The sequence below is a fragment of the Myotis daubentonii genome, chromosome 8, assembly GCF_963259705.1.
Source record: "Myotis daubentonii chromosome 8, mMyoDau2.1, whole genome shotgun sequence".
Taxonomy (NCBI): domain Eukaryota; kingdom Metazoa; phylum Chordata; class Mammalia; order Chiroptera; family Vespertilionidae; genus Myotis; species Myotis daubentonii.
In genome coordinates, this window is record NC_081847.1 from 4,990,174 (window position 1) to 5,010,200 (window position 20,027).

A 20,027-nucleotide genomic window follows, 5' to 3' on the forward strand; every position below is an offset into this window, starting at 1 on the left:
TTCTGCTTCAACAGCCTCCTTTCTCCATCCTCTTCTCACCTTATCTGGCTGCCGCTTCCGTCTGGGTCTGTAGCGTTAAACCTTCCCAAGTGCGTCCCGGGCCTGGCGCCTTCGACCTCGCTGACGACGAAGCTCCTGGGGTGGAAGGCTGGCGGGTCGTTGGCGTCTGTCACCTGCACGAGCACCCTGGCACTGGCTGCAGTCTTCCTCCTGGGATTTTGCAGCTCATCGGCCTCGCAGGGGACCAGCAGCTCCTCGTTTTCCACGGCAATGACCAGGCTGCATGCGGGATGTGTTTCATAATCCAAAGCCTGCAGCCGGCAGAGCGGGTCTCGTTAGCTAGCACCTGCTGCTCCTGGCTCAGCCAGGGGCCCTGGCGAGCTCTGGCTCTGCAGGCCACTTACTATTTCCCTTGTCTTTGATAATGATCAAGACAGGCGTCAGCTCACTGTCAGATCATTTATGCAGTTCCTCCCCCGCCCCATGCTGGTTGGAAAGAGCCACCATCCGTCAGTGGGTAATGAAAAATACAACAAAAACTGTAACCTAATGAAACATTAATGTGACAACCCTGGTGCAAAATCAATCAGCAGGCCTGGAAGGAATATACATATTAATGACCATAGTTATTCGGGGCACAAGGTGGTCAGTGACTTAAAGGACTGAGAGGCTGGGGTAAGTAGGCAGTCCAGCCCGGGCGTGTGGTGTCTCACCTGGGAGCCTGTCACACTGACAGCAGGAGGTCAGGCTCTAGCCCCAGCCCCACCCAGCCTGACCCCCGGCGGGGGGGGGGGGGGGGGGGAGGGAGAGCTTACCTGCCCTGCGCTAGAGGCGCTAGTCACGCTGGGGTCCAGCTGAGAGCGATTCAGACTAAAGGCCTGGAGCCAGACTGCCCCAGCAGAACCCTCCTCTAGCTGTGTGACTTCCCAAGAATGGCCCAACCTCTCTGGGCTCTGGTGTCCTTGTCAGTAGAGACAGTGACACTTGACTGCAGGGCCAGCTCTCTGTTAGGCACAGCAGGCCCCGTGGCCGCGCCTCTCACGCTCTCAGGGGCTTGAGGAAATGTTCTTATTCATTTAGACTCAGAAGGAAACACATGAATTCAGGGCTCGAGAAAATGTTTCAGATATTTTTACCAGAAAGAAAACATTTAAGGCCTATGTAAGTCTATTAAATTTTGCCTAAAAATATTAAATGTCAAAGTCTTAAAGTTTTATCAAAAATAACTTTTAATATGGATATTAATTTGGCAGAAGGAGCCGGGAAGGCAAAGGCCCACTTCAGAAGGCCTGGGCCAGCCCGGCCCCCCGGCTGGGTGCCTCGAGGGCTCCAGACACTGAGAGGTCCTGAGACCAGCTCCCGCTCCGCACCCTCGGCCCCCGCCCGTGTGTGTTCTGTGCAGCTTTACCTTGATAACGTTTAGTATCCCTTCGTTGGTCTCAGGGTCAGTCGAAATGTCAAAATGTCCCCCTTCGTTGCCATTGGATATGTTGAACTTTGCCCTCCAAGCTGACGTGAATGGTGAGTCATCGTCCTGGACCGGGAGACGCAGCACGTCCGGGCTGACTCGGCCTTCAGGAATCTGAATCTTGTACTGAGAGAGGCAGTCATCATTCCATGTCATGGAGGTGAAGAAACACAATTGAAAAAGAAAGCAGGAAAGGAGATGTCAGCCTCACACTACCATCTGGATGTTTCTCTTGCTGTTGAACTTAACCCCAAGGGATTTGAAACTGCCTGATGCAGCCAAAGAGCAGCTCGCCCTCCTCCCTGTGCCTGGTCCTCCTTCCCATGCAGCGAAGGGGCTTTGCAAGTGCACGCTCTTCAGCCCAGCGCACGCACCACTTGTCTAAGAATTTTTAAAATGGCAACACATCCCAGTTTATGCTGCCCCCAAATCCTGGCTCTCTCCTAAAACAGATCTCCTTGGTTACGTAGGCCCTTTCTAACGCAGACCTTGGAGTAATTGCTATTTAACACTTCCGGGACAAGAAACTGCTGCAGGCAAGCCCACCCCAATGCCAGGGCTTGTTGCTGCAGCCTTACTTTTGAAAGCACAGCTTCCACCAAGCCAGAGAAGAACTTGGAAGCAAGGCTCACATGTGAGCAATATGATTTTTCCGTTTTTCTGTACTATTTGGTGAGGTGCTTTCATTAAAAACATGTCAGCCCTAGTTCATACAATTTTTCAATTTTTTTAAGTGGCATGTTTTCAAAGTTAATTTGTAGCATTTTCCTCTGTACCAGATTCTGTTTTAGGTGCCATGAGCAAGATGAACAAAAACCCCATCCCCAGGGAACGGATGATTGGGGGAGCGGGGTTCCTTGGGGGTGCAGGTGGGGGCTGGGGGAGAGGCCAGAAGAAAGATAGAGATACAATGGATATTTTCCTTTAAAAATTCATATGGAAGAGTAAGAAATGGGGACGAAAGGCAAGCAGATCCTGGTAGTTATCACTTCTCTCCTGGAGTCCCGTCTGCAGTGGTGCTGCATTTCCACAGGGCACAGCCTGGGGACTGTGTCACATGTGACATTCTACAGGGAGCACCAGTGATAAGCCAGGTGACTGAGGCCGGGCTTAGCACACCTGCCCGTCTTCCTTCTACAGCCTGAACACGTGGGGAAAGCCCAGGCTTAGACTTCTCACCGGGGGCAGTTCTCCCCTCCAGGGGACAGGTGACAATATCTGCAGACATTTTTGGTTCCCATGACTTGGGGGGGACTGTTGGCATCTAGTGGGTAGAGGGCAGGGTTGCTGCTAAACATCCTACAATACACTGGGCAGCCTCCTCCCCGCAATGAAAACTTCCCACCCCCAAAAGTCAATAGTGTGGAGCTTGGGAAACCCTGGGGTACAGTGAGTGAGGCATCTCTAACCTCCCTGGAGGCCTCGGTGTCTGCATGTGTGGAACAGAAATCACGGGTAGTTCCAGCAATTAAGAATGAAATTATGCACGAAAAAGTTCTGAGCAGTTTCTCACACAAAGTAGTAAAACATGCCAGCTCATTTGACTAAATCAAACAAGTCTCTAATCACGTGGTCACTTCTCGACTCTAGTTTCCGTTACTTTGGAAAACTACAGGATGCAGGGTGATATGGGGACACCCTCAGGGACTGAGCCTAGGACTCAGGCCATCATGTCGGGACTGGGACCGGGGGCAGCCGGGTCTTACGTTCTCCTGGATGAACGTGGGCCTGTGGTTGTTGCCTTCCTGCACGCTGATGTGAACCGTGGCCGTGGCCGACAGCGGTGGCTCCCCGCAGTCCCTCGCTCTGATTAGTAGTGTAAATCGAGGAGCAGTCTATATGGGGAGGAAAGGAAAGTCAAGCTCCGATGCAGGAAAGGGGAAGGATTTCAATAAAGGAACATCCCATTTTAGAATTTCAGTAGCAAGCCAGCCAAAGGGTTTCCCAGTACCACACCAATCCTGTGCCCAAGGTCAGAGACACAGCCATTTCATTGTTTTAAAATAAAATCCACATAACCTCATAATCTAAGCATCCCAAGAGTCGGATTTCTCCACTATCACGGTCGATCTCAAAGCCACTTTCCTTCAATAACGGCTTTTGTGAAACGAGGAAGTAAAGGACTCGAGAATTTGGAGTATTTTCTTCATCCAAATCAACCGTTAACAGCTGAAGAACAGGCTGACCTGGAAGAATTTTTAAATTGTTACTATTGGCCAAAGGCAGCCTATCGGACACGTAGGAAGGTGGCACTTTGCTGACTGGCATTGGTGCCGTTTATTTTTAAATGGCCTGTGTGCATCATGGCAGCTCCTGTGTTGAGCATCTGCCCCCTGGTCATCAGTGAGCATCATAGCTACTGGTTGGATGGACACTTAGCCTTTTATATAGAGGCCCGGTACACGAATTCGTGCACAGGTGGGGTCCCTCAGGGTGGCCTGGGGAGATCAAACCCCAGCTCGTGCCCCCAGCCTTGCAGCCCCAGCTCACGTCCCCAGACTTGCAGCTCCACAACCCCACTTTGCACCTCACCTTGGCCTGGTGTTGCCCCCTCACCTGCTCCACCATCCTGCCTGCAGGGCAATCTATTGGGGCCAGGCCCTCCATCCGGCTCCCTCAGTGCCTGTGAGCCAGGCGGTGGCCCTGCTGCTGCCACTGGTCACCATCTGCAGGGCGATCAGTGGGGCAATTGGGCCCCACTCACACCTGCCTTGGCCTGGCGCTGCCCACTCACCTGCTCCACCATTCCACGGCAGTCCCACTCTCACTGGGGCCCATCGGTGCCAGCAGCACCTCCACTGCTGCCCGCTGCCAGCGCCACTTTGCCAACACCTGCCATGTTCCGTGCCACCCCTTGGTGGTCAGCGTATGTCATAGCGAGCAGTTGAACTCCCAGTCTCCAAACTCCCAGTTTCCAGGCCGAATGACCGCCCAAGGGGACAATTGCATATTAAACTTTTATTATATAGGATATTGGTATTTACATAGTGACTCTGCCAGAGGACTCAACATTGCATTGCCAACAAAAACAGGCTGCAGACCTCAAGCATTCGCTCTGATCCAGAGCCTGGGCCCCCTGGATGTGGCCAGTGAACTGCCTCCCTGCAGACAACTGCGAGCAAGTGCCCCAAGTGTCGGCAGGAGAACCTTCAGGGGACAGGAAGGGCAGCCCACAGCCCAGCACACACACCTGCTGCGTGGCTCTCTCTCACGCTGACATTGAATTCATTCTTGGGGAACTGAGGTGCATGGTCATTCACATCAGTGATCTTGATGTTGAAGATCAAGGAGTTGTCCACATACTCTCCTGTCAAACGGTTCACAACATCGAAGTAAACCTGGGAAGCAGAGAACCTTGTTAATGTGGAAGAACCCCTGGCTTGGTGACGCTAATCACATTACCGTCAGAATCACAATGGAGAAAGGAGACATCAGGGATCATTCCTGCATGTGGAAAGGGCTTTAGCCTTGTGTTGTAGCTGGAAGACTGCCATCCTCGGAGAAACAAACCATAGTGCATTGACGTGGTGGATTGGCATATGGCTATTTAAAATTACACATGCAAGGTCTATGCTCTTAGACACAAATGAGCAAGAAGAAACATCCTATGTGCCAAACACATATAACATCACTTCTATGCAGAGATCGTAAGTGGGTCAAGATAACTGTTGGGATGAAGAGCAACAAAAAGTTATTTCGAGGAATATGAAAGGATGGATTTTTTTTTAGTGTATTTGCATCCTATGAAATTGAGCATGTTTTGATATGAATAGATAGGATTTCTGCACAGAAAAAAAAAGACCTTTTCCCTTTTCAACTCCATCTTAAATCTTACAGAAGTTCTAACTTGGTGTCACTGCTTCTCTAACAAGAAGTTAGCCCCTCCCCCCCGCCCCATCCCACACCCAGATCCTGCCACCTCCCAAACACAACTGGGAAGTGTTGAGGCTGGTTCAGGTGACTCCTTCACTGTCCGGTGCCACGAGAAAGGTCTTTTTGCCACTGCATTGGGCTTACTTAGTGTTTAATAGTACCTGTCATTGTGGACAACGATCAGCATTCTTCCACCGAGGCAGGTGGTTGAGCCCAAACGCTCAGTTTGTATAGTGCTCCCGTGACACTTGGTTCTCCCACTTTTTTTAATCTTTATTGTTGAGAGTATTATAGATGCCCCCCCCTTCTTCCCCTCATTGCCCCCATCACCTAGATCAGCCGTGGGCAAACTACGGCCCGCGGGCCAGATCCAGCCCGTTTGAAATGAATAAAACTAAAAAAAAAAAAAAGACCGTACCCTTTTATGTAATGATGTTTACTTTGAATTTATATTAGTTTACACAAACACTCAATCCATGCTTTTGTTCCGGCCCTCCGGTCCAGTTTAAGAACCCATTGTGGCCCTCGAGTCAAAAAGTTTGCCCACCCCTGACCTAGATCCTGCCCCACCCAATGCTTTCACCATCCTATTATCTATGTCCATAGGTTATGCATATATACATATGAGTTATTTGGTGGATCTTTTCCCACCACCTATCCCCACTTCCCTCTGAGATTCTTCAGTCTGTTCCATGTTTCCATGCTTCTGGTTCTATTTTATTTATCAGTTTATTTTGTTCATTAGATTCCTTGTTCATTTATTTTAATTTTTAGATTCAACTGTGGATACGTATTTATTGCCTTTTTCTTTTTTTCTTCTTCTGCTTAAAGAAGACCCTTTAACATTTCTTGTAATACTGGTTTGGTGGTGATGAACTCCTTTAGCTTTTTCTTGTCTGTGAAGCTCTTTATCTGACCTTCAAATCTAAATGTTAGCTTCTCTGGGTAGAATAATCTTGGTTATAGGTCCTTGCTTTTCTCATCACTTTGAATATTTCTTGCCACTCCCTTCTGACCCGGAAAGTTCCTGCTGAGTAATCAACTGAAAGTCATATGGGTGCTCCCTTATAGGTAACCTTTGTCATTTTAATTATGATGTGTCTTGGTGTGGACCTCTTTTGGTTCCTGTTGTTTGAGACTCTCTGAGCTTCCTGGACTTGTATGTCTATTTTTTTCACCAGGAAAGGGAAGCTTTCTGTCATTATTTTTTTTCAAATAAGTTTTAAACTTCTTGCTCCCTCTCTTCTCCTTCCAGCACCTCTGTGATGGGAATGTTGGTACGCTTGAAGTCCCCCACTATTTTAATTTTCTTTCTTTTTTTTAATTCTTTTTTATTTTTGCTGGTCTGATTCGGTGTTTTTTGCTTCCTCATGTTCCAAATCTCTGATATGATTCTTGGCATCCTCTACTCTACTATTGATTCCTTGTAAATTATTCTTCATTTCAGTTAGTGTATGCTTCCTTTCTGACTGGTCCTTCTTTATGTCATTGATGTTCTAAATTCCTTGCAGTTGTCACTAAGTTCCTTGATCATCCTCATAACCGTTTTGAACTCTATGTTGGTAGTTTGCTTGCTTCCTTTTTATTTAGTTTTTTCTGCAGATTTCTTCTGTTCTTTCATTTGTGATGTTTCTTTGTCTCTGCATTTTGGCCATTTCACTGTGTTTGTTTCTATGTATTAGGTAGAGCTGCTATGTCTCCTGGAATTGATAGAGTGGCCTTATGTAGTAGGTGACCTGTGGGGCCAGTGGCTCAGCTCCCCAGTCACCTGAGCTGGGCACTCTAAGGGCACCCCTGTGTGGCCTGTTGTAGTTGAGCCTTGCTTGCTGTTGGCATCACTTGGAAGGATTGACCCCCAGGCCAATCAGATATGTGGACAACCTGTGCATACAGCTTAGCTGCTATGCAGGAGTTGCCCCTGTGGTGCAGGACTTGCTTCAGTGGGGCTTTGGTGCTCACCGAGTCTGGCCCTTGAGTGTGTCACTCCTAGATGTGGCAGGATTGTAATTTGGCATGGTCTAAAGCTGATCACCAGGTCCCCTGGCTCTGAGGCCCCCCAGGAGTTGCAAAGTCAGCTACTTCCTGTGCCCTGGCTGGGGCCACCCAGCACAAGCTACAGAGTGATCTGCAGTTGGCTGCTATTTGTTTTGGGCTTGGCGGTGCCCAGGAGAGGCCAAACTGTGGACCAAGGCAGGCTGCTGCTAGTGCTGGGCCTGGGGCCTTCTCTTGGGAGATACAGGGCATTCTGAGGCCAGCTGCTGCTTGTTTGAGAGATTTTAGAAAAGTCTGAAACCTGAGCCAGGACAGGCTATTCATATGGAAAGACCACTGCACACAGCTTGAGTGGGGCTGCAAATTGGGTGGTGCAGGGTTTCAGGAAGTTACCAGGATGGGGCACACACTGTGGGCCAGGTTGATGGAAACTCAGACATGGTGCCCGCCAGTCAGCATTGTGGTGTGGGAGGTCTTAGCATAGGAACAGTGACCTTGCCAGCATTTTTGTCTGGGAGAAAGCTGCCTCTTAGTTCTTTGCTCTTATGCCAGACAATTTCGTTCCTCCCCATATATCCCTGGTTCCTTTCAAGCTGCTGGAGCTCAGAGGGAGTGAGTCCAAGTAAGTCTCTGTGCTGGCCCTTTAAGATGAACAACTGGGACTTCAGTAGCCTCTGTGTCACTCAGCCACAATTCCCACCTGAAGTTACAGGAACTTCTCTTCTCGGCACTGAATCCCTGGGCAGAGGGCCCTGGTATGGGGCTGGGACCCCGCGCTCCTCATGTAAACCTTTGTAGACAAGATATCCCTCCTAATTAAGAAAACAACATAGGTGGGTGTTGGGCCAGCCTGTTCTGCATCTCTGTCCTTCCTTCCAGTCTCATTATGCTTTCTTCTTTAATTCTCTAGTTGTAGGATTTCTGGTAAGCCAAATTTCATGCGGTTCTGAATGATGGTTGTTCTGTGCTTTAGTTGTAATTTTGATGTGGTTGTGGGAATGTGTGAGTGAGTACTGCGTTTATGGACACTGCCACCTTGACCGGAAGTCTCTCAGCTGTCCCACTTCTGAAGGTTGGCATCTTCCTTGTCAGCCACGTCACATCTTCTAACCCCTATGGGTTCATTTCCTATGACTGCTGGAACAATGGACTACAAACTGCGTGGCTTACAACAAAAACTCAATCTTTCACAGAACCGAATTGAGGTGTGGGCAGGGCTGGTTCCTGCTGGAGGCTCTGAGGGAGAATCTGTCGCCCGGTTTGTGGTGGTTGCCAGCAGTCCTTGGTCTACAGATGCATCACTGCAGTCTCTGTGCCGGCCGAGCTTTACATGGCCTTTCCCCGTGTTGCCCTCTGTGTCCAAATCTCCCTCCTCTCATGAGGATGCCAGTCACTGGGTTAGGACCCACACACAACAGTAACCCAGAATGACCTCATCTTAATTTATTAACATCTATGAAGAATCTATACCCAAGTAAGCTTACATTTACAGTACCAGGGGTCAGGACCTTAACCCATCTTTTTGGAAGACACAGTTCAACCCACAACACCCTGGAAGGCAGAGCCTACATTTTTCTGTGTGCATTTATTCATTCAACATGATTAACTGAAGACCTACTATGTACAGGGCCCTCTTCTTGATGCTGGGGTCATGGCAATGAACAAGACAGGGTCTCGCCGTTCTTAGAACCTACATTCTAATGGAGATTGACCTTCAAAAGGCACTCAAACACAGAAGTCCACATTCATGGAATGCAGAGAATTGGGGAGAAAAACCAGAGTAGTGTGACAGAGAGCCATGGGGGCTGGGGGGTGGGGCAGAGCACACCTCATAGTTCCCACCTGTATCTTCCTTCCTGCAGGTTTGCAGTCAAATAAGAGGACCAACTAGCCAACTGTTGCAGAAATCCCTGTGAAAGGACACCTGTGAGCAGTGCTTTGGGGATGGGTAAATGGGTTTGATGAAGCCGGGGAGGTACAAGCACAGGGCCTGGAAATCTCGATGAGAAGAACCATGAGGATGTCTGTTGTGTCCCCACCTGTTCCCTTTCTGACCTAAATGGTGCCTGGGACCCATCTGCGACATGCCAAGCTTTTCCATCCGGACTTCAAGTTTCAGAAAACAACCCTTAAGACTTCACTGAAGATGTTAGAAACAAACAACACCCAGAAAAGAAAAACCACAGGCACTACATGTTTGCTCTGCCCTTGCACAGGTCACTGTGATTGTCATGTTCTAGGTCCTCCGTCCTCAGTGTCTAGAGACACATCTCCTGGAGAGAGCCTACTGGCCCAGCGTCTGCATTTAACCAGCCCCCTGTGATCTGCACTAATTAAAGACCAGAACGCACCGTCCCAGGGTCCCCCGTGACCTCTGTTTTCCTTCTCTTACCAGACTCTGCAGGTTCTGTGGATGGGACAGGGTTTGTGTGGATGGGACAAGGTTTGTGTGGAGTCGTTTTTGCATGTCCTTCAGAATTTGGGGATGCTTTCTGCCTCTTTATAAGTTAGAGATGCAGAACCTGTCAGTGAGTTAAGGCAATATATTTTCTTATGTATATAAAAATGTTGAGGTCACTGAAGAAAAGCTACTTACATCCCTTCTCTCTGATGTTAACACCTTCCCACCCCAAAAGTGTAAATGTATAGCCAGTCAGGCAGAGGACCAAGTCCGGTTTCTAGCAGAAGGCAAAACAGAACAAAAGCCAACTTGCTATGATTCTCCTAGAACAGGGGTGGGCAAACTTTTTGACTCGAGGGCCACAATGGGTTTTTAAACTGGACTGGAGGGCCGGAACAAAAGCATGGATGGAGTGTTTGTGTGAACTAATATAAATTCAAAGTAAACATCATTACATAAAAGGGTACGCTCTTTTTTTTTTTTTAGTTGTATTCATTTCAAACGGGCCGGATCCAGCCTGCAGGCTGTAGTTTGCCCACGGCTGTCCTAGAAGGTTAGGCAGCAATGTGATCCACCCCCCTGTGCTTCAGGCATTTCCCTTTCCCATTGCCTTTCCTAGTTTAGAACCTGAATTTCAAGTTCACAGTGCACAATGGACCGTGGTGTTGGGGTGGTGAGACCATAAAGAGCACCTGGATTCCCACTAAGAAACTGTCGCTGGGTGTGCAGTTGCTCACTCATCAGTTATTAGGCAACCCAGGGGCCTGTCTATGCCTCTCTCCATAGATTTCAACTGTGACTCTTCAGACGATAAATTTGCTCATTTAATGCTGTGAAATCCTGGTCTGTTGGGATACTGGTCAGTAAAAGGCAGGAGGGTAGCAGTTCACATAGACACAGAAATCGTTACACAGCCAATGTCCCGATTAAAGATTACAACATTCACCTCTGGGTCCCATGCACACTTTTAAAGCCTCCGAGATGCATAATAACACATCCACCTCCCATAACCTGACACACAGCTCAGATAATGCTACCACATACACAATTCCAGCCAGAGATTTACAGTATCGAATTTTAGGTACCGTAAAAGATGGCGTCGTCTCTCGGTCAACAGGGCGGTGAACATAGATTTTTCCATTCTCATGATCTTCTATAGAAAACAAGCCAATCTCTGGATATTTATCCACACCTGGTCCACTGATTAAATACATCAGTGCCATGTTAACTGACATATTATTGAACAGCTGGAAGGAGGAAAAATTAAGAAAAACAGAATGAGCATAAACCACTTTGCATGTCATTTTCCAAGACCGAGACCAGAGGCATCGGTGAAGAGCCATACCCAGCAAGAGCGCATGGGAGGGCTTGTCCTAAAGAAATCAGCGGGTCAGCAAAGGCGCAGGAACAAGGAACAAGCTGACTGTTAATAGTGAGAAGTCACAAGCAACATCAATGTGCAACCACATGGAAAGAATCCTGTGGCCTGGACGTCCATGCTCCTCCCCAGGAATGGGGGTGGCCCAGGGTTAGGCAGAAGCTGCATGCGGAACAGCAAGCGGAGTGTGACCCATCTGCTAACACAGATTCCCGCGGTGAAGCTGTAGGGAAGTATCTGAAAGCATGCATACCCGATTGTGAATTTCGGTTGTCCGACCAGGGAAAGACAAGCAATAGCCACACAGCTGACATTTAGGAGAGCTCAGAGTGAGCCCGCGCACTGTATGCCTCACTCGTCCTGACCTACTGCGGAGCAGCCCTTAACGGAAGCAGGCCATTGACCCCGTTGTACCGGTGAGGAAGCAGTGAGGGTCTCTAATAGAGGGAGCGCGTGCTGCGTCTGGAACACGTGCTCCAACCCCTGGGAGTCTACACTTTTAACCATTGGGCCTTGAAAACTCCCTGTAGGCCTTGAAAACGTCCTGTAGGGTTTTTATAGTAGGCATACGCTGTTTTTATAAACATTGTGAAAATGAGCTATTCTTAATTATTTTCTAGGAATCAGGCACAGTGGACTCAAGCACTCTGTGTAACTCAGGAGCCCATCACGGCCAGGAAGGTGGTGAAATACACAGCCCGGGCCATGTGTAAGAATTCTGGCGTTCTGACAGCACCAGATGTCTTCTTTGGCGCCTCAGTTGATCCTCAACCTCAGAGTGAGAGAGACAGTAGGGAGTGGTGGGGACTGAGGCATTCTGAGTATCTCAAACCCCATCTCGTTGTTGCCATGTGAGAATGGCTCCATGTGGTCAGGTTTTACAATTTTTAAAAAGCTTCTAGAAGACAGAACTTTTAATACAGTCTCCCTACTTTTTCTAATGTTTTTATTGTGCTAAAATAACAACATAAATTTACTCTCTTAACTGTTTTTCAGTGCGCAGTTCAGTGATGTTAAGTACATTCATGTCATTGTGCTGCCGTCAGCACCATCATCTCCAGAACATTTTCATCTTGCAAAAGTGACTGTCCCAATTAAACACTCTCCCGTGACACCCTCCCACCACCCCTGGCACCCACAGTTCTACTTTCCTTTTTTACTTTAATCTCACTTTTATCCCCACCCTTCCCCCCCAGCTTCTGGTAACCACAATCTCCTTATTTTTAAACTAGTGGCCTGGTGCATGAAATTCATGAACATTAAAAGGGAATTAATTAGAGAAAATACTTTAATATTGCTATTTGCCCTTTCTTTATAATGGAAGTGTCAGAGATGAAAGAATATTAGTAAAATGTATATGAAATCTCTCTCCTGTGCGAGGGCACAACCATTTGCATATTAGCTCTCTATTATATAGGATAATGAATTTTTTAAAAAGACTCCACATGGGTTAAATAAACCAGGCCTGCAGACTGGAATTAACCAGCCCATTGACGTATGTGACCCCCACTTTCTCGGCAACACTCCCGTGGAGAAGTCACCACTCAGGCAGAGGCAGGCATGGGAAGCACAGTCCAGGGTCTCTCTGAGCACCACCCCCCGGCCTCACAGCCACCTGGCTGCCATGACTTCATCCTCCTGCCCGGGGCCCTGCTGATCGGGGGCCAGTGTGGCCTTTCCCAGAGGAGGAGCAGCTGCCTTACCTCTCCAACGAATTTGGGAAAGGGTCCGGTGTCTTCCTCCTGCAGCTCCAAGGTGGTGACAACCCATCTCCTCTTGTATCGCCGTAGAGGCCGGTGGCTCTCCACCTGGAGACGCAGTGACAGTGCTTAGGAGCAAGGCAGTGATGCGGGCAGGTGCTGGCTGGCCCTCCCCACATCCTTCCTCATCCTCACAACAGCTTCTGATGCTTAGAAATGAAACACACCTGTTCTCTTACCAACCTTGGAGTCCTTCCTAAACTGCGAGGCACAGCCACCAGTGATTCCCGGGGTCCATGAGGTCATTTTAGGGGCAGAGCCTGGGAGACCACTGCCTATTGTGTGCCTACACCTGGCCTGTGGCAGACACGCAAACAGAATGAGCGGGAACGTTGCTCCCGCTCTGTCTGAAATCACTGAGGCAGAAGCCTCCATCCAGAGCTGATGGGTCTTGACCACCTCTCTCTCTTCTGATCCCCCTGGGAACCCAGAGAGAGCAAGACGTAGGTGCAGCATTAGGGTCAGAGACTTCTCAGGCAAGAGAATACAGGTAGAACTTAACATTACAGTTACTGTCTACTTATGACACATGAACCTAGTTTATTGCCACATTAATTTTTATCCAGAAAAAATGTACTTTTTAAAAATCCTCACTCAAGGATATTTTTCCATTGCTTTTAAAGTGGAAGGGTAGCGGGAGTGAGAGGGAGAGAGAAACATTGAGGTAGGAGAGACACATCGATTGGTTGCCTCCCAATGTGCCCCTACGAGGCCATGGATCCAGCTTGCAACCGAGGTATGTACGTGCCCTTGACCAGGAATCAAACCTGGGCCAAACGCTCTAATCACTGTGTAAAATTGTCCAGGGCCAGAAAAATGTACTTAAAAAAAAAAAAAAAAAAAGACCTCATTAGAAAGTGAGTTGATCATGAGAACAAGAGGAGGGACATGATCCTGAGGTGGCCTGAGCATTGGGGTGAGCGCCTGTCTGCAGCCTGTGTGCCACCCCCATGCGGGGAACATTCAGTCCCCTCTGTGTACATTCCACAGAGAAGATGGCGTGGATCGCCTCTGCTGATCTCTGATGCTCACAGCTTGCTCGTATTCTAATCAGACATCAAGGCCCCATCTGAGACCCTTTGGCAGTCGGATTCTGAAAGTCCACACCGAGTTACGAACTCATTTCTGCCAACCAAACAGCACTTGGGCACCAGCAGCGCAAACCGCGCTGCCTCCCAGGCCAGAGGAGCCGGTGGGTCCGTAACGGCGCTGCCTCCCAGGCCAGAGGAGCCGGTGGGTCCGTAACGGCGCTGACTTCCAGGCCCACCTGCGTTTGCTTAGCCAGGTCCTTGGTTTCTTGTCGGAGGCTGTTGATGAGGCCGACCTTAGAAATGAAAATGACATTGATTAGTAGGGAACATACTGATTAGAATCAGATAGAAAGGCTAATCATGAAGAATTGGGGGGGGGGGGGAGAACTGCTTTTAGTTGATAAATATAATTTCTTGCTCATGACATCTCAATTTACAATTACCACCTTCCTTATGTAATTACAGGAGAACTGACCAAAGACTTCTGCCCTCCTGTCACCCACGCTGGGGACATGTACAGCCATGAAATGAACAAAGGGGCCACATTGTGAGCTGAGGCTGGGCAGGCGCACTGACATGTGCACGTGTGCAATACACCAAGTGTTAATGGGCGGTGGGATTCCTGGGGGCTTCTTTTTGTTTTTTTTCCCTTTCTTTTTGGATTTTATCTTACAATCGATAATAATAAAAGCAGAATATGCTAATTAGACTAGACAACCTTCCAGACAAAGCTGGTGCTACAAGGGAAGCCTGGGCCCCATGTGCCAGAGGGAAACTGGTGCCTGCAGCCTGGGGAAAATAAGGCCTGCTCGTGCACGAATTTCATGCATTGGGCCTCTAGTCCTATCTAAGAAAGAGGCAATATGCTAATTGACCTTCACACCATTACAAAGATAGCAGTCCCCACAGCCAATAAGGAGGGAATATGTTAATTGACTGCCCTGCCCTCAAAGATGGCGGCGCCCATAGCCACAAGATGGTGATGCCCAGTCCCCTGAGCCCTGTTGGGGTGGCAGGCGTGCAGCAAGGCTGGGCCCACCCCCAGGCTGACCTGGCTGCTCCACACGCGTGCCTCCAAAGTCCCCCAGTCCCCTCAGCCCCCCAGCCGCCCAGGGCCAGCCGAGGCTCAGGTAACCAGGGCTGGCCTAGGCTTGTGCTGTCAACAGTGGCAGCAGCAGGGGTGTGATGGGGCGTCACCTTCCCCTGAGGGCTCCCAGACTGTGAGAGGGGGCAGGCCGGGCTGAGGGACCCCCACTCCAGTGCATGAATTTTCATGCACCGGGCCTCTAGTAATCAATAAAATAATAGAACTTGGTACTTTATGTTTACATAATGATTTACATTGAGGATTATGTATTATCCATTCCCTCAAGAAAAACACATGTAAACAGTAAAACTGTTGAAATGAAAGACATCTCTGCAGTGTCTGTGAAAACCAAACTAAACGTATGTGTGCATGTATGTGCGAGTGTGTATGCATGTGGGTGTGTGTGCATGTGTGAGTGTGTGTGCAGGAATGTGCATATGTATTCATGTGTGCACATTATATGTGTGTATGCATAATCGTGTGTGTGTGCATGTGTGTGCTGACACCTCTGGTTCCAGGTCACCCATTTTCACTGCTGTACAGCAGTCCCCTAGTGAACATGGGCGAGTTGTTTATCTGTTCTCCTGGACATTTAGGTTATTTCCAGTTGTTGTTACCAAAAAACAGCCGTGACGATAAACATCCACATCCTCTGGAGCAGTCGTTTCCAAAGATCACCCACCGGCTGTTTTATCAGAGGCCTCGGCCAACCACTCAGAAAGATACTGGGTACTTGCATACTGTACTGCCTGATGTTGGCGCTGAGGGCACAAGGACGCATCTGTGGAAGCCGCTGGAGCCTCGGCCCCAGGGAAGGCAGAGGCCCCAGACTCCGCTAGCTGTCGTGAATTCTCCATCCCCAGGCACGGCAGGAGAGAGACAGACAGATGGAAAAGAATTCCAGTGTCGTTGAGGAATAAAGCCATTGGTGCATTCACTTAACTATTGAAATCACTAGAGAAACAATCGAGCTGGGAAAATTATAACCTCTTGCATTGCAGCTCTGGAGTGGACGTCTTATAAGCACCCGTGGCAGGTGAGGAGTGTGCACAAAGCAGGACTCTTCCCGTGAGCGTGGGCTGCGCCGGGGGGCAGCCCAGGATGATGGTTCGTGTGGCTGACGAGGCCACTGTGTCTGTGGAACAGCAGCTTACTTGACAGAATGAGGGGCTGTGGCTGTTCAGGTGGGTGTCTGGTAGGCAGAGAGCAGACTGAGCCCATCACTAAAGAAAAACAATGGGCAGTATCATGTTGCTAATAATAAAATGTAAGCTTTCAAGGAAAAAATGGGATTTTGGAAAACATGTGTCTGCTACTATGAACTTGACAGCTTGCCCCATACTTAACAGTTTGTCTGATATATTCATGGAGACATTAATAAATGTGATTTTTAATTGATTTGAGGCAGAGAGAGGAAGGGAGAGAGAGAGAAACATCGCTTTGTTGTTCCACTTATTTATGCACTCACTGGTTGCATCTTGTATGTGCCCTGACCAGGGATCGAACCCACAACCTTGGTATATCGGGATGACACTCTAGCCAACTGAGCTACCTGGCCAGGGCAGCGAGTGATTTTGTTAACCTTGTGGAATGTATTACGTCCACCTTTGGAAGATCTGCCTGATTCAGTAGCCAAGAGTTTCCTAGTGATGGACACATCATGTTCCAAAACCCTGCCAGGGCAGTCATCCAGAGTGAAGAGGCCACTGGTGTCACTGTCACAGTCAGTGCATTCAGATGCATTCATGTCGCATTGCAGCGAGGGGAAAGGAACCGCTGTCGCTGGCCCGTGCGGCTCAGTGGGCTGGGCATCATCCTGTGCACCTGCAGGTCACGGTTTGATTCCCGGTCAGGGCACGTGCCTGGGGTTGGGCTGCAGGCTCAGTTCCCAGGCAGGGGCATGCAGGAGGCAGCCGATTGATGTTTCTCTTCAACAATGTCTCTCTCTCTCTCTCTCCCTCTCTCTCCCTTCTTCTCTCTAAAGATCAATTGTAAAAAAACTAAAAAAAAAAAACAAAAACCACAAAACTTGTCAAGTTCAAGGCTATTAAACATTCTTCCCTTTGCAGATACATAGCTGAGTGAGCCAGAATTTCTTCACGTGCTCTCTCACCAGCCACATTTCCTGAGGCCAAATGCAGAGTCAAGAGAGCCCGTCATCTGCTCCTAAGCCAGACATTCAAGAAATTTGCAAAAATAGGAAACAGGGCCACTACTCAAACTAGATGGAATTTTTAAAAATAGGGTTATTTTTCATAAAATATGTGCTTTATATTGACATGTAATCAGTTTACCTTTATATATATATATATATTGAGAAGTGCGTTTACAATTCCCCGGTGAGGACTGCCACTCAAGCAGAAGCCCTTGGTTTTGTTCTCAGGAGCCTCCCGAGTGCAATGCAGACCTGACCAGGAGCCACAGCTGCGGCCCTCGCTTCCTGCCGGAGCAACAGGGCCAGGGTGGGCTGACGGGGAAAATGGTTGTAGATGCGGCAGCTCTCTGCTGAGTGGGTCCCAGTTCCCAATGTGGAGATCAGAGTGGGCAGTGGAAAGCAACGCTGGCCTAGCGCAGTTTCGGCAAGAGCACTCACAACTCGCATGGCAAAAGGCGGCCAAGAGAATTCTCCCAACGCCATGCAACTTATGCCAAACAAGGCAGCCCTTTCAAGTCCAGTTCCACTGGTGAGTGCCAGAGAGGGGCTTTTCCCGTTTCGTTTACAGTTACATCCCAGTGCTTCCAGAGCAAGTATCCAATAAGTAGTTGTGGCACAGATACGGAATAAATGTCGCCAGCTGTGCCCCTGTGGCTAGGAAAACAGAGATGGAGACATACGGGCATGGGCACGGCCAAGCCAGCACTGGGCCCTGCCCTTCTGTGGGTTCCGCATTCACTCCCACAGCCTCAGGTCGGGCAAATTCTGATAACATCTCCCTTTTCAAGGTGAAGAAGATGAGGCTGAACAAGGCTACATTCAAACCCTCCCTGATGCCCGGGCCACACCCCCATATCAGCTCTTACTGGGGATGGCACTGGGAGTTTTACAGCTCCCTGGAAGAGTCCAATCTAGGCCAAGATGAGGACCAAGGTCAAGTAATTAACCCAGTTCTGCAGCCAGTCATGGATGAGCCAGGTAAGGATGGGGAGCAACCCCGTCCAGCCCCACAATCTTTGCCCCCATGACTGCGTGGCTGCCTGCCCTCCGTTGGTGTCTTAAGGGAGAACTCAACAGCAGTAGCCTGGTCACTCCTCCTCCCTCTACAGAAAGCAGAGTAAGCAAATCACCCCCCAGCAGGCCTGCACAGCGCTAACCCACCCGCTAGGTACAAATGGAACAGCCTCCTTGCCCGATGTTCATCCCACCATTTGTATTGCACTATTTGTATTTATTTTCATTTGAGCAGTAGTAATGGGGGGAAAGGGGGGGCGCGGTTGACCTCCACTCCCCATGGTTTGCTCAAATTGTCACACTCAAGAGACAATAGGCCCAGAATGGAGTTATCTGTGCTCAGTCCTACATTACCAAACGAAGGCTCAATACCGTAATGCCTGCAACATTTACTTACAGCCTCTCCCAGGAGTGGACCCTCACATGCTGGTCCGAACCCTGAGGCCGGCTGCCTGCCGGCCCCGGCCCCTAGAGGAAGGACCCTTGCCTCAGTCAGTCCTTTGCCAGCGTAACTCCCCTGCCGCTCCTCTGCCTGTAACAGTCCTCCCTCCTGCTCAGCTCCCCAGAGCTCCTGGGAGACGGGTGCTGCCAGTCCAGGAATTGCTCCATAAAACCACTAAGACCTTTAAAATGTGCCATTTGACTTTTGTTCTTTAACAATACCTACACAGTTGAGATGGTCGCCGCCTCGAGTAAAGCAGGGACAGAAGCATCGTCGGAAAACTTTTGTGTTGATATAAATGTAAATAAAGTGGTGTGTGCGGTACAACCCAGTTTTGAATGGAGCCCCCTCAGCCTGGCCCACCATCCTTCAAACAGATCATGACCTGAGGCTATCTATCAGGCTAGATCTCTGCAGCCCGCTCCTGCCCGCCTCGCCAGCTCACACCCAGGCTGGTCCCTGGCCCAGCACAGAGATCCTAGCAGGCGCCTGCGGGTCCCAGCCACTCACCTGCAGCAGCAGCAGCGACAGCAGCAGCTGGAGGAGCAGCAGGGAGGTAGGGGCCCTGGAGCTCATGGCAGCAGGAGATGCCGGGACGCCTGAGCCTGAGCCTGCTGGTGGTAGCAAGTCCTCCTGGGCTGTGGTCTCACCCAGCCAGGTACGGTCCTCTCAGCAGGGCCTTCTCCCCAGTCACTGGGTCACTTGGTCCCGGACACTCCCTCATCTCAGGCATCTCAGCCCTCCCCTCCTGGTCCCTGGCCACTCTTGTTGAACCAGGGTGAGGCTGGCTGAGCCTTGACCTCACAAACAACTAGCAGATTTCCTAGGAAGGGTGTGGAGGAGAAAGAAATTCCCATGGCCACATGCCACACGCCAACACTGCTCCGGACTCGGTCAGAGAAACTGAAACCTGGGAACCTGGGGCATTTGCTTCTTTGTTAGTGTTGTTTCCTAGTCAATGCCCCACAATTGGCCTCTTTCTTGTAGCGGGATATTTTAAAGACTAATTCCTATAGCCCCTCTCCTTTGTAACAAAAGAACTAGAAAAAGCTTCAAGAAAGAATAACTTTATTTAGAGGAGAAGAAAAAAGAGAAAGGACAAGAGAAGGAAAGAAAGAAAGTGAGAGAGAAAGAGAGAGAGAGAGAGAGAGAGAAAGAGAAAGAGAAAGAGAAAGAGAAAGAAAGAAATATTTTTCTTTCCTGAAGCACTAACCAGCTTCATCCTAACCATGTCTCAGGGCTCTGAGGTTTACATGCATTTTCTACCAAAATCTTTTTTAAGCTTAGAGGGATCTGCCCTTCAGAGTTTGGTATTAAAGACTGAGGGAGGAGAGATGAGAGAGAGACTCCCTGTGGGAGGGTGAGCCCTTGCGTCTTGCATGGGATTCTGGAAAACAGGAGAGTCGGGAATTCTACTGCATTGCTA

At 49.3% G+C, this 20,027-nt stretch overlaps 1 protein-coding gene across 1 annotated transcript in view; it reads right to left on the minus strand.

Annotated features, from left to right (window-relative positions):
• The window catches only part of CDH26 (cadherin 26), a 33,092-nt gene extending 13,612 nt beyond the window's left edge, over window positions 1-19,480 (minus strand). The window contains exons 1-9 of the mRNA XM_059705158.1: window positions 19,112-19,480; window positions 14,140-14,196; window positions 12,816-12,920; window positions 10,820-10,981; window positions 4,659-4,806; window positions 3,488-3,654; window positions 3,175-3,303; window positions 1,409-1,594; window positions 40-311 (exon numbers count right to left, since the gene is read on the minus strand). Of these exons, the coding sequence (XP_059561141.1) occupies window positions 40-311; window positions 1,409-1,594; window positions 3,175-3,303; window positions 3,488-3,654; window positions 4,659-4,806; window positions 10,820-10,981; window positions 12,816-12,920; window positions 14,140-14,196; window positions 19,112-19,177 (1,292 nt within the window). The 5' untranslated portion in view covers window positions 19,178-19,480. The remainder of the gene's footprint in view (window positions 1-39; window positions 312-1,408; window positions 1,595-3,174; window positions 3,304-3,487; window positions 3,655-4,658; window positions 4,807-10,819; window positions 10,982-12,815; window positions 12,921-14,139; window positions 14,197-19,111) is intronic.
• Window positions 19,481-20,027: the final 547 nt, after the last annotated feature.